At 37.8% G+C, this 13,889-nt stretch overlaps 1 protein-coding gene across 3 annotated transcripts; it reads right to left on the bottom strand.

Annotated features, from left to right (window-relative positions):
• Positions 1 to 7,298: 7,298 nt before the first annotated feature.
• On the bottom strand, positions 7,299 to 12,121 carry LOC124879788 (progranulin-like). 3 transcript variants are annotated; one of them, XM_047384517.1, is made up of 6 exons: positions 11,978 to 12,121; positions 9,132 to 9,281; positions 8,689 to 8,991; positions 8,381 to 8,554; positions 8,037 to 8,180; positions 7,299 to 7,829 (listed from the first exon to the last, which is right to left on the bottom strand). In XM_047384517.1, the coding sequence occupies exons 1-6, from the start codon at positions 11,990 to 11,992 to the stop codon at positions 7,749 to 7,751; spliced, it is 867 nt and encodes a 288-aa protein (XP_047240473.1). In that variant the 5' UTR covers positions 11,993 to 12,121; the 3' UTR covers positions 7,299 to 7,748. The 3 variants fall into 3 exon arrangements, with proteins under 3 accessions (XP_047240473.1, XP_047240474.1, XP_047240475.1); XM_047384518.1 differs by lacking the exon at positions 11,978 to 12,121 and adding an exon at positions 11,186 to 11,331; XM_047384519.1 differs by lacking the exon at positions 11,978 to 12,121 and adding an exon at positions 10,982 to 11,044.
• Positions 12,122 to 13,889: the final 1,768 nt, after the last annotated feature.

The following is a 13,889-nucleotide window of genomic DNA, read 5'->3' as shown; positions in this document are numbered from 1 at the left end:
AACACACTCAAGGCCTGAGTTATTAGCCACTATGTCTGTCACACACCAAATCCACACCTCCTAAAATCTCAAAAATAGTTGACAGCATGTCTTGAATTACTTTAAATTTTCCATCCAAATCCTTTTTTGTACAGATTTCACTGGATTTAGTTACAGATCGATACTTCATAACCAAAGGAATGTTTATTTGCACCCTTGTTATATCCTGCTACAGCCCTGAATTTCAAATGTATATGCAAGTTCCAAATAGTCTATTCAAGCCATGATCCAAAGTAATGAAATCCTTTAACCATCTTCTTATACCGTCCATATCAGTTCAAAGGATGTTAGTTTTTACCCCTCTTTGTAGCAAGCATGCAACAAGATTTTAACGCTGACAAATTAAATGCCCAATCACAAGTAACTTAAAAAAGTTAAGCCAATAAAGAAGGCTCGCTCTATTCTGGAGCTGATTGTAGAGAGAAGGATGCTTCTTAAATTAAATATAACAGAACCCTAAGAATCCTCTTCACAAGGTTACAAAAATAGTGGGTCTAATCAGAGGCACATTGAAACAAGCCACTGCATGAGATCCTGGCCATCACCGTCTATGACTCCTTGAGGAAACATGTCATTTGAGTAAAATTTTTTCAGGAAAAATATACTATTCTTAAATTGCATTAAAAAAAAACAATCAGTTCTTTGAGAAGAGGTTCCTTATTTCTGATTACATTTGTTTTCCTCCTAACGTCATCCAACCCTGTCATCTTCATATCATGAACATGCCTCCTTTAAATCCAAAAGTCACTAGAGATATTAAATGATATAGGGCTTATTACACTTCTCTATAGAAAGACTTATTTTTTTAGAACACCATTTTAAATTCACATCTCATACTTTAAGATCCACGTTTGATTTTTTTCTAGGACCAGTTTGATATGGTGATAAATAATTTGTCTGAGCCAGTACACTTTGCTTTTTGACTTGAATTTACACAAACTAGTCAAACTAATGTAATTTTCAGCATTACATGAAGCCTTACTAGGTTTAACAAAGTTAGGATGAGAGCACTTTTCAGAATCAACCCTTCTATCCCGATGTTTAACTGTAAACTATTCAATTTTTAATTTAAAGCACAGTTATCGTCCTGTTGCTGAATGTTTTGGAATCCAAAGTTTTTCTATTCTTTATTAATTGATTGCAAGTCAGCTAAATGATTGACACTTTATATATTTACAAAACTAATACAAGTCACCATTTTCCAAATCCAACAGCTCTAACCTCCATCACCAAAACTTTCAGGTGAACTTTGCAGGTAGTGAAAACCAAATTCAGCTTCAGAAAAGCAACATGACCGTTGAAACTCAATTCAGAGACATTGCTGTTTTATGGCCTACAAAAATCAGACAAATTTAGACACTTTAGATTCTTCACAAGGAGGGTAAGCAACAAAAGCTCTTAAGGGTGTTGTATCCCAGCATTATCTAAAGTCAAGTGTATATTGAAAGTGAACCACAGCCTTCTTGGGAATTTTAAAAAGATTGCCGCTTCAGTTAGTGTTTCAGCCAGCCACACACATCAAGGATGTGTGTGGCTGGCTGAAACACTATTTGCAATACTTCTGTTTAGTCATTTGGATCAACTGCATTTTTCTAATTGATTAAAATGCTTTCAGAATGTTTTAAGCTGATAATGTTTGCGAGTCAAATCTTTGTGAAGTTTAGCTTGTTCCATTTCACTTAAAAGTGCCCTGAAAAGCTAACCCAAAGTGCTTTGACTGCCAGTCTACAAGCAGGATGAGACACAGAAGGGCATTGTAAAATTGCACTGGAAATGTTGACCAATGAGTGAGCCGGTCAACTTGGGTGTTCTGGGGGTCCATCAAGAGAAGACTCACTCCTCAAAGGAACTCCCACTGGCTTCTGCTAGCATGATCAGTAGTGTCTGCAAAACTAGAACAATTTTTATTAATTTCAAGTACACCAATTTATCAATTAGTACATTTGTCATAAATCTTAAAGCAACACATTAGTCTGTACACACTAGGAGAAAGGCAAACCACCAATGTGGCCTGCATGTTTTTCTAAAATGTAACATGTTGCTTGCACCCAGTTGCCACTTTTGCATAGTTTTTTTTATTTTTATTTCTTAATTGAACATTTGATCAATTAGTGAGGTTAATGAAAAGCATAAGACAACCTATTATCATAGATGTATTAAACAGGGTATTCTACCTCCAGCATGTTGCCTTTGTTCTTATTCACTGAAAGCAGAGCTGCAGGAACTGAGGTCAGAGCAGGTTTGTAGGAAAATGGATACTTGAAGCCTTCCCTGATACAGCAAGCGTAAGTGAAATCACAGTCATAACCATATGGACAACAGTGGTAGCCATCCAGGCAACAGTTTCCCTGTAGGGGAGCAATAAAGTTTAAAAGGTGAAAAACAAATCTGGTACAAGTTTGCAGGTCTACTCACAGGAAAATAATAGCAGCAAAACCAGGCACCTTTTGGGTGTCTGCAAAATTTAGTACGTCCAGGAGAATAATTTTTGTGTTCACAGTAGACTTTACTTCTTATCTGGTCAGGGAAATCATTTTTGACCCCTTCAGATTAGGTTAGAGGCAGCTTAGGGGTCTCTGTAGAGTCTCTGCAGCCTCTTTTACTACTGATATATTCATCCCAGGCTGGCTTTTCATGTATGTCTTTGTGGCCAGGCTACAATGAAATCCTGATTGGCTGCATTGGGCCAGGCCAGCACAGCACACAGCCTGAAGGCAGTTTAGCATTACATCATACTGAAGGCTTAAAGCACACATGTCAAACTTCAGCGCTCAAGGGGGCCAGTATCCTGCAACCGTTAAATCGCTCTGCTTCAACACTCCTGAATCAAATAATTAGGTCATGGGACAAACTTAAGTGCTTGCTGAAAAGGTTTTTTAGCCTTTGATTCAAGCATGGGATACATCTAAAAGTTACAGGATGCCAGCCCTCAAGAACCAGAGTTTCAACAATCTCGGCTCAAAGGCTGAAGGTGCGCGACTTACTTTAGCATTTGGACAGCAGCCATATAGTTAAGCTATCAGGCAACATGTGGCTGAGTCAGAGCAGGAAGTATTATCAAGACATCTGATAACTTTACCTTTATAGCTGAGAGTCCTTCCCACATAAAGCAGATGTGCCAAGTATTGATGAGTTGCAGCCTGTTAAAGCAGTCTATGTTACTGAAGGTTAGGCCAGTCAAGCACTCTTAAGGCCCAAATACACACATTTGTACACTATAATGCTAAACGTACATGGGTCCAAATCATTGGGTTCAGGTGTATCAGACATTTCTATGACCACTGGTGTATAAAATCAACCGCCTAAGGATACAGACTGCTTCAACAAACATATGTAAAAGAATATGTCGTGCTCAGGAGCTCAGCGACATCCAGTGTGGTACCGTGACAGGATGCCTCCTGTCACATGATATTTCCTTGCTACAAAAGACTCCACAGTCAACTAATGGTTAGTGGTATTATAATACAGTGGAAGCAATGGGGAATGACAGCAACTCAGCCTTGAAGTGGAAGAGTTGGTAGATCCTAAAGACCAACTTTCTGCAGATTCAACATATACATACCTCCTGATTTCATATAACCTTCAAATTAGCACAAGCACAATGCACAGAATGGGTTTCCATGGCAGAGCAGTTGCATTCAAGCCTCAAATCATCAAGTAAGGCTTGGAGGAAAAAAATCTGAAATATTTTCAAAATAAACAGGTTTATATCAAAAAATGTACTTGAGATAATATTCATGTTTTTATTTCCTCTGGTCTAGATTAATGTAAAGCAGTTTTTACATACCAACTATGCCTTTGATGACCTTCACTTGATCCAAAGCTATGCAGGATGACTCTTACCTGGAACAAACAGAAACCTACCTTATATCACTCCCGTTTTAATGTTTTTGCACTGGTTACCTATTCATTTTGACATGAGCAGATTTCTCTTTTCAGACTGTTGCAACTGAAGAACAAGATTCCTTTATTTTTATATTGTTTTTAGAGTCTTGACTCAATCAAAAGGCAGCTGAATTCATTCCTACTCAAATGTACCTTTCCTAAAGATCTATGTAAATATTTTATATTCTTTGGAAAATTCACTGTATAATTTAGTTTTTTTTTGGCCTTTTTAGTCATGTTTTAACATGCATGCTTGGTTTTTGTGTACCACATTTAGATTTTTATTCATAAAAGGTGCTATAGACATTTATTTCTCTGGAGTGACCAGTCATGCGTCTCCCCAAGTAAATGTCGCATACCAGACTGCATTGTGTCAAATGTATAGTTTGGTGCAGGGGGGCCTATAGTGTGAGGCGGTTCTTCAGGATTAGGAAATATTAATGCTCCAACATACCAATACATTTTTGGGAATGCGCCCTTCTTGTTCTGTCATAACTGTGCACCAGTGCACAGTGCAAAGTCCATAAAGACATAGATGAGTGAGTTTGGTGCAGAAATACCTGACTGGTTTGTGTGTGTACGATTTTTTACATGAATGCCTGCAGACATGCTGCAGTTGGACTTTGGGCATTATATGCAAGACAACTGAGAGGGCTTCTTAGCCATTTAGATAAAGACATATCTCCAGAAGTGGTTATGTGGTAGATTATATATTTCAACAATCCGATCAAAGCTAAGTGTTTGGTCTTACCATTGAATAAGTGAGATATAAGAAAGATACAAGCTTTACGCCACTGCACACAGTCAACCACTGTCCCTCCAATCAAGTTTTTTTATTAGTCACCAAAGGTGCCAAAGGTTGATTTAATAAAGTCCCAGCGACCTTCCCTGTGTATTTTACACCATATTAATTTTGCAGTTGTAATTAAAGGGTTGTTAAGTCTATGGTTGGGACCAAACAACCTTAGCCAAACAGAGATGTTGTTATTCACCTCTTTCTCTATTTGCAACTAAGTAGGTTTATCTCATTTACTGAGCAACCATGCTTTCAGCTGCTTTACATGCATTGCCCAGTAATACCATTTAAAGTTAGGTAGAGAGAACCCCCCTCTCTTTACACATGTTTGGAGCTTCTCAAGACTCAGGCGGGACGGTGAATTGCCCCACAGAAAGTGTCAAATTAAAGCATCTAGTTCCTTAAAATAAGAATCTTGACTATATAAGTGGATATTAGATATCAAGTAGTAAAACACAGGTCCAGTCATCTTCTTAATACAATTGATTTTACCCCATAAGGAGAGACATATCCTGAACCATCTACTGAAATCTGTTTTTATTTTTCCAAGCACTGGCCCAGTGTTTGCTCTAACTATATTGTTATAATCAGAAGTTATTTGAATACCTAAGTATTTAAGACCACTTGAGGACCACCAAGATGTCCACTGTTTAAACAATGTAGAAGCACAGTGTCCTGACATGGGCATCACCTGCTATTTGTCCCAATTAACACAATATCCTGATAAGACTGTAAAATCTTCTCTACATTTTAACAGGGCTGGAATTGACTTTACAAGCTATGTGAGACACCAACATGTCATCAGCATATAATAGAAGTTTATGGTGACTATCGCCAACAGTGATCCCGTGAATTTCTGTATCGTTTCTCAACTTTTCTGCCAAAGGTTCTAAAGCAGTCATTAATAGTCCAGGACTTAGCGGGCAACCTTGTCTTGTAGTCATTTGTCAGTACACAAGCCAAGGGTGTATCATATAAGGTTCTTATCCATCTGACAAAATGATTACCAAAGTCAAACTTTTCTAATGTCTTAAACAGATATCCCTTTTCAACACAATCAAAGGCTTTAGCAGCATCAAGTGATAAAGCAATTGTGGGATGTGTTGAATCATATACATAGTGTTGTAGGTTAACCAAACGTCTAATATTATCAGATCCAAAATCTTTTTGGATAAAGCCAGATTGATCCGCATTAATTGTTTTTGCTATTACTGTTCTCAATCGACCTGCTTGTACCTTCGCCAAATTGTTTTGTCACAGTTTAGCATAGAAATAGGCCTATAGCCACACGGATCCAAAGCATCTTTCCCTGATTTGTGAATACATTTTTAAGTGCAGAGTGCATTGACTGAGGTAGGGAACCCGCCTTGAAAGCATTATTATAAACTTCAAGCAATAAAGGGCTCAACACATCTTCAAATACTCTATAAAAGTCCAGCGGTAGCCCATCTAATCCCAGAGCCTTACTTAGTGGCAAGCTCTTAATAGCCCAAAAGATTTCCTCTAGCTTTATTGGAGCCTCCAAAAACTTAGGATCATTACCTGAAATTTTTGGCAAATTTAGATCAGTGAAAAATGTTTTAAAATTTTGTTAATCTAAATCACCTTGTGAAGAACAAAGGTTATTGTAGAAAGCTTGAAATCCATTATTTATCTGCCTAGATGAGGTTAAAATAGTTTCTTCAGATTTTTGAATACCTGGAATATGATTGCTACTGTTTAACTGTTCGAGACGACATGCTAAAAGCCGGCCTTGCTTCTCACCATTTCCCAATATGTCTGATTTAAGCAAAAATATTTTGCCTTTTTATTATACAGTGTGTTTAACTTATATTTAACTGTGATAAATGTATTTAATGCAGACCTATCCTTGGTGTGATAATGAAAGGTCCAATCCTCCCTCGCAAATATACTTTCATAGCATCCCACCAAGTAGCGAATGTAGTGTCCTCTGGATTATTTGACTGCTTAAAAAAATTTATTTCATCACTAATCATTTTAGTAAATGTTGTGTCCCAAAGCATGGACTACATTCAGGCGCCATCTACGGCTTTTAGGGGTGTGTAAGATGTTTTTCATCCAAAGAAAAATTGGTGCACGATCCGAGATTACTATGTTACCAATACTTGAGTGTACAAAATAATTCAGTAATGCTTCTGATACAAGAAAGTAGTCAATTCTAGTATTAACATTATAGGGAGAGGAGAAAAAAGAATATTCCCTGCTGACTGGATGCATTATCCGCCAAATATCCTGCAGGTTACATGTCAGAGGCCAACTGCCTTATGGCAACTGCAGACTTGCTCTCTGTGCCGCACCTAGGAAGTGATCTATTGAGATCTCGGTCCAGTATTTGGTTGAAGTCCCCACCCACTATTATTTGTGTCCTATCTACAATCAAGAGAAGCTGGGATAAATTACGAAAAAAAATCATCTGCAATGGGAGCATAAACATTGCAAAAATCACTGGTGTATCTAGTATCTGTCCATGAACCAAGATGTATCTCCCTTTGGTCCACTATTACTTTTGTCTCAATAAAGTTCACTACCTTATGAACCAAAATAAACATCCCTCTGCTTTACCTGTTCCAGGGAAAAAGTTATTTATTTTAACTTTATTTAAAAATGAACTAAATTCAATTGTAAATTTCTAATGTCAATCCAATTCAAAAAGCAGATCATTATGAGAAGGATAAAGCTTAAAAACAGTTATGAATGAAAATAAGAAGCTGGTATAACATTCTCAATATATATCATATTTCCATATTTGCAATCAAAAACTTTAACCTGAACCTAAAGGCAGATAGACCCTTTATAGTAAAAATAATCTCATGTAGTTCTGAACAAATCAATTACCCATTAACTGTTCTGGAGACAGGTTTTACCCAGTCTACAACCTAAATGAGATAATAAGGAATTTGATGATTTTACTGGAAATGCTGACCATAAATTAGTGTAAAACAGTCAAAGAACAGTTGAATAATCCAATTTCAGTGCTTTTGGTGTGTCACAGCAGTCCTCAGGTGGTCTACATTGTGCATTTGGCTGAAGAGGGGTCACATTGGTATCCGTACTCACAGCAGTGCTGACCATCTGCACAGCACACGCCCTGAAAATCATTCACAGTGTTAGAACAAAAATAGTGACAAATGATCAGCGGATTAAGTTATATATTTCTGGAAAGAACAGATAGAGTTTCTATTTCCCAAATTATATTTTACTGTGTTGATACTGGTACCATTGCATCTTCAACTCTAAGGTTATTTAAGTGCAAGCCAGTGGTTTTCAAACAGCTGAACAGATGCACAAGACATACCAGTGGGTAGCTACAGCAGTTCCACTGGCCCTTTGCTCCCTTGCAGCAGCTTGAGCCACTTGGGCAGTAAAATTTGTCATCACAGCGAATGATACCCTGATTAAAGGAGCTGCCACTGGCTTCTGTCAGAGCTGTCATTGGTTTCTGCAAAAATAAGATAAAACAATGAGAAAAAACAAAACATACAAGCTGACTTTTATTTTTTGCCTATTCTTTTTATTTTAAATATAAATGAATTTCAAAATACATTCTTTGCTCAACAATGTTACATGAATTTGCTGCCACCAGGTGGAGGAGCAATATAAACAATGGCCATATTTAGCACACATACTATAATGTCCTACCTCTTTCCTGCTGCTTCTGTGCTTAGTCTTTGAAACATAAGAAGCTGGGACTGAAGTCAGAGATTGTTTTTTGGTGAACAGATACTCCAGTCCTTCCCTGACACAGTGAGTGTAAGAGTGATCACAGTTATAACCATAAGGACAACAGTTGAAGCCATCCAGACAACATTTTCCCTACAAAACAAAAAACAATGTATGTATATAGAAATGTGTTCAAAAAACAGTCAATGTGTTTCAAAGAAGCAGGTTGAAAGGAATTTCTCCTAAATTAAGTAATTAATCGCTCATCAGTTTGCAGGTCTACTCACAGGGGAGAAGGGGCAGCAGATCCAGTCACCTTGTGGGTGTTTGCAGCAGGTGGTGCCATCAGGACACACATTAAAGTTGTCACAGTGCACAACTGAGCTTTTTAATTTCTCTGGGAAATTGTTGTTCTCAACCTCCTCAAAGGGGGTTAGAGACAGATCAGGGGTGTTTGGCACCTCTGCAGCCACTTTCTTCACCATTGGTATGGTGATCCATGGCTGGTATTGTTTTACGCACATCTGTGTGGCCTGGTCACAGCGATACTTGGAGGGACAGCAGTTGGCCAGGTCAGAGCAGCACACAGCCTTACCCAGACAAAAACAGTGAGAGAGAATCGGTAAAACTGACAGTTTTCCTTCATCGAACTGTATGTTTTTTTTTTTTACTCATGATATCACCTGACTGGTGACTTAAATGTTTTAGTGGTAAAAGAAATGAGATGTACCTTTGGGTATGGACAGCAACTATATCCATGAGCAGTGAGGCAACATGTTTCCAGATCAGAGCATGAAGATTCATCAGGACATCTCATGGAGCAAAATGCAGAGCCCCACAGAGACACTCCTGCACACAGCCATACAGCGATCCTCAACATCTAATGGAGAGAGAGTCAGTATTCATTTTTAAGCACGCTCAGCTGCAGGTTTTAAGAAATTAGTCTGTTTCTCTTTTTCAACAGGACAAAGCTGCAAAACACCTGTCTGACAAAGACTTCCTCGCAGGACAATAACTCTTTTTTTGGGCCATCCTGCATGTTCCCCTGATCTAAATTAAACTAAAACATTGGGGATGGATGGGAAGTAAGGTTTACAAAATGGAAATCAGTTCCACACCACCTATGTCCTTCTGGAAACCATCATATTCACCATATGACACAATATTTCCAACATTCTTTACCAAGGTCACTCACATAAAGCAGGTCTAAACTAAATTTTACTCATTATTCAGTTTTCTTAATGACATCTGTTTGAGGTACTTTAGCGGGCACGGGTGATAGGTGCCCGTTTGAGTTTAAAGGTGGTTCTAAAGAAATTGCTTACTCTGCTATTTTCTTGCTCCTGTTTTTTCATTTTGTATTTAGATCAACGTGTATCCCTATTAGGATCCAGCTCCTTAACTGCAAAAACCCATTTCTGACCCATTACACTTTCATGTATTCCTCGCTAGCATTAAAAGGAGCTGAATCACATCCTCATTTTCAGAGCAACAGAAACCTTCTCAACCCAACACAGAAGTGGGTCTGCTGATATTTGGTTTGTGGTGTTCAGCTCATAATGACTCAAATGGTTTAAATTATTTCCTATTCCTAAACATGTCAGAGATCCTTGCAGACCCTGCTTCTAGCCATGTTACAAAGTTATGATACATGACCTGCTCAGAAAGGAATGGTTTACTTGCTTGCCTCCCGGATGAAGAAGAACTCAACATTAAAGCACTGACTATAAATCTTCTGTAGGGTTTAGTTCAGGGCTTTAAGATGGTCATTCCAGAAGCCAGTTTTCATTAGTGTTTGGGATCATTTGTCCAAGGTTTCCAAGGTTTACCCAACTAGCCAAACTACACCAAACTATCACCCTTAAATAAAAAGAAATTCCAAGAATGAGTTAATGTCTAAAATGCAAATAGACTGCAGGAAAACTACTGTCACTGTCCACTTTAATGCCAGTTTCCAAGTGTTATAAACTAAGAGGATGTGAGACAAGAAAGAAGCACCTGCACCAAAATCATCCACTCTGAACTCGACTTAACACTCCACATCAACAATCCAACTATATCTGTAGAAATGTTTCATGGCCAGATGAGTCAAAGATTGAGCTACCTTATGTTCGAAGGAGCCGTGGCAAGGCTTTCAAATCTCTGAACATTGCACCGACTGTTAAGCATGGTGGTGGTAGCAGCGTGTTTAGGTTCTGTTTTGCTGCTAGTGGTACTGGTTTATTGAACAATGGAGTTCCAACTGTAAAGTGATCCCAAACATGGTTTGAAACATATAAAACAGGCTGACATTAAGCTTCTGGAGTGATCCTGGCTTCATGCCAGCTGATAATTACTTGAATATACTTTAAAGCCATAAGAGCCAGGTCTGTGTCAACCAGTTTAAATGTACCCCCTGCTAAGATGAGTGGTTAAATATCCAGGCAGAAATATGCCAGAAGCTTTCTTATGGCTACTAAAAAACATGCAGTCAAAGTGAAACTTGCCAAGAGACATTTAACCACATATAGGGGGTATATGTACACAGGGGTGTAAGTACAGTTTTAAACATGTACAGAGTAAATTCACAATAAATTCAACCTTGTAGATCCAGTTCTTGCTGTTAAAAATGAATGAACGTTGTATGTTGTGTTTCAGGTCAACCTGATAAAAGAATTGAAAGCCAGAAAATAACAGGACATTCACAGCACTGATGTTATTATATAAATCTTTCACCCTAACTGTAAATTATGGTGAATTAAACAGTTATATGTAGGGAAAATGTCAAAATGTATTGATTCTTACCTTCTGCCAAAGAAGTGATTGAAAAGCTTCCTGTCTCAAGGTTCTTACTTCCCCTAAACTGAACACCACACACTCTGCTCTTTATAGCAGAAATTAGACACTCCTACTTGAAGCAGTCAAGATTAACCTTTTCAGGCTGACAGTGAAGATGTGGATTGTAAACATTGTACATGTCTACATACGCACAAGCATGCAATGTTTCAGCCACAAGATGGGTGTTTAAAGTCTTAGAGAAACACCGTGAAGTTTCTAGACATTTTATAACAGGCTCAAGCCAGTGCAGGGGTTTAGATTTCAGGAACCAGTTTGTTTCTAATGCAATAACCACCTAAAGCCTGAAGATTAGAGCCCTTCAGTGCTGATTTATATATATATATATATATATATATATATATATATATATATATATATTGAACCACCCAAGCTTTTTCATTTGGTCTTCTATTAGTGGATTTTTTTTGTTCATTACTTTCACTTCCCTTGTGAAACACAGATCACTTTACTTTTGCAAGTTGTTGTTCATTTCTGAAAAACTGAAACTGTGAGGTTTGTGGCAAGTCTGAACCTGTTAGATGCAAAACATGCGAACAGTCTGAGTATGCATTACTGTATATCTGAAACATTTAAAAACTAGTTTAGGTTTGAACCTAAAACACAGGCCTATAGTTAATTTCAGTTTCATATATGCAAAGGCTAAAACCAGAATTAATCTTTGAATTCCTCTAGTTTATACATTTACATTGAAAGGAAAAATCATTTCTGAAATCAATGTTACCTTTAATTCACTATTACCTGTGTAGCCATCATCCTATGACAGTTTCAACTTTAATATGAGGCCCATAGACATCAGGGTCATTGAAGTCTGCATGCAATAACACAGACACAAGCCAACAACAGCCTCGAGTAGTGAGAGAAGACTTGACGTGAAGCTGGGGTAAAAAGTGCAACATTAGATGGAAGGGAAGAAGGATCCAAATAAATCACTTCTCCCTTTCTTCTGGGGTTCATCCTGTGGGAGGAATAAAAGTCGAAATGAAGCTGCAGAAAGAGGACGTTTTGGATACTAAAAGCCTGACTGACTGCAATGTTTTACAATATTGGAGTTTTTTACTGTTGGGTCTCACAGAAAGTTCAAAACCACGCGTACCACCTCTAAATTACTGAAGAGCTTTGTTTTACAGCTGCTAAAAGAACAATACACCTTTGAATGCTATTGAGCCAAATTTATTTGGATCATAAAAGTCAAAGGCAAGAAGTATTTCAAAAATAGTTTGTAGTTTGAACTGGAATCTATTTTAAACTTTTAATTTCATTATTTTCACAAATAATTTTAGAATTTGCTTTTCTCTATAGTAGGGCTGAAACAGTTAATCGGATTAATCGTGCTTTATCGATTATTGAAATAATTGTCATCTAATTTAGCAAACGTTAACTGGAATATACAGACCTTTAAAACATGCCGTTTGATGAAAGAACAACCCTCTAAGAGTAGTAATTAGGCCAAAATGTTATAAAAAATATATACATTTCACATTTAAGATGAAACATCTTATACGTCTGTAAATATGTTCTATTCAGAACTCCTCAAGTGGCATAATTTTAGCTCCAACTGGTTTAAATTCTGTAAAAAATCTTGTATTCAGCCCCTTTTGTAATCGAAAAATACCAGACAGATTAATCGCTTAGCTAAAAATCATTAGTTGCACTTTATTATAGTGTAAAACTTCAGAGCTTGACTGACACGGGTCAGTGCTACTCCCCTTATGATATCATTATGATAGAAACTAAAGAACTTTTCATTTTAAAGGCATTAAAGTGTGGTTCAGATGGTTCAGATCTCCCTGCCCCATTGACCATCGTATTCATTGTTCCTTTTAAATAAGGATGGTGCGTGACTGCACAGGCTCTCCAAACACAATGACATCATAGCAATATATTTTCTCCATTTTATGTGTTCAAACACTAAAGAAGCATGTTCATAAATAGGGTTTTTACATCACTATGTTTGCTACTAGATTAACATGATACAAACCACTGGAAGTACTCATAATTTATAGCTGTACCTCTCGCTACATATTGGGTACAAAACTAGGGGTCAGTAGGCAAGATCTGACTTTCCCAGTTGGATTTCTGACTTTAGGAGGCGTTATTGTGTTTTTCCAACTGGGCACTCAAATAAACAAGAGCACACCATTACTCCCGAGGGTTTAGCTGCACCACAGAAATATACAGGGGTTGGACAATGAAACTGAAACACCTGGTTTTAGACCACAATAATTTATTAGTATGGTGTAGGGACTCCTTTTGTGGCCAATACAGCATCAATTTGTCTTGGGAATGACATATACAAGTCCTGCACAGTGGTCAGAGGGATTTTAAGCCATTCTTCTTGCAGGATAGTGGCCAGGTCACTACGTGATACTGGTGGAGGAAAACGTTTCCTGACTCGCTCCTCCAAAACACCCCAAAGTGGCTCAATAATATTTAGATCTGGTGACTGTGCAGGCCATGGGAGATGTTCAACTTCACTTTCATGTTCATCAAACCAATCTTTCACCAGTCTTGCTGTGTGTATTGGTGCATTGTCATCCTGATACACGGCACCGCCTTCAGGATACAATGTTTGAACCATTGGATACACATGGTCCTCAAGAATGGTTCGGTAGTCCTTGGCAGTGACACGCCCATCTAGCACAAGTATTGG

This window comes from Girardinichthys multiradiatus, chromosome 13 (assembly GCF_021462225.1).
Source record: "Girardinichthys multiradiatus isolate DD_20200921_A chromosome 13, DD_fGirMul_XY1, whole genome shotgun sequence".
Taxonomy (NCBI): domain Eukaryota; kingdom Metazoa; phylum Chordata; class Actinopteri; order Cyprinodontiformes; family Goodeidae; genus Girardinichthys; species Girardinichthys multiradiatus.
The sequence above is the reverse complement of the archived record's forward strand: the minus strand, read 5'-3'. Positions and strand labels throughout refer to the sequence as shown.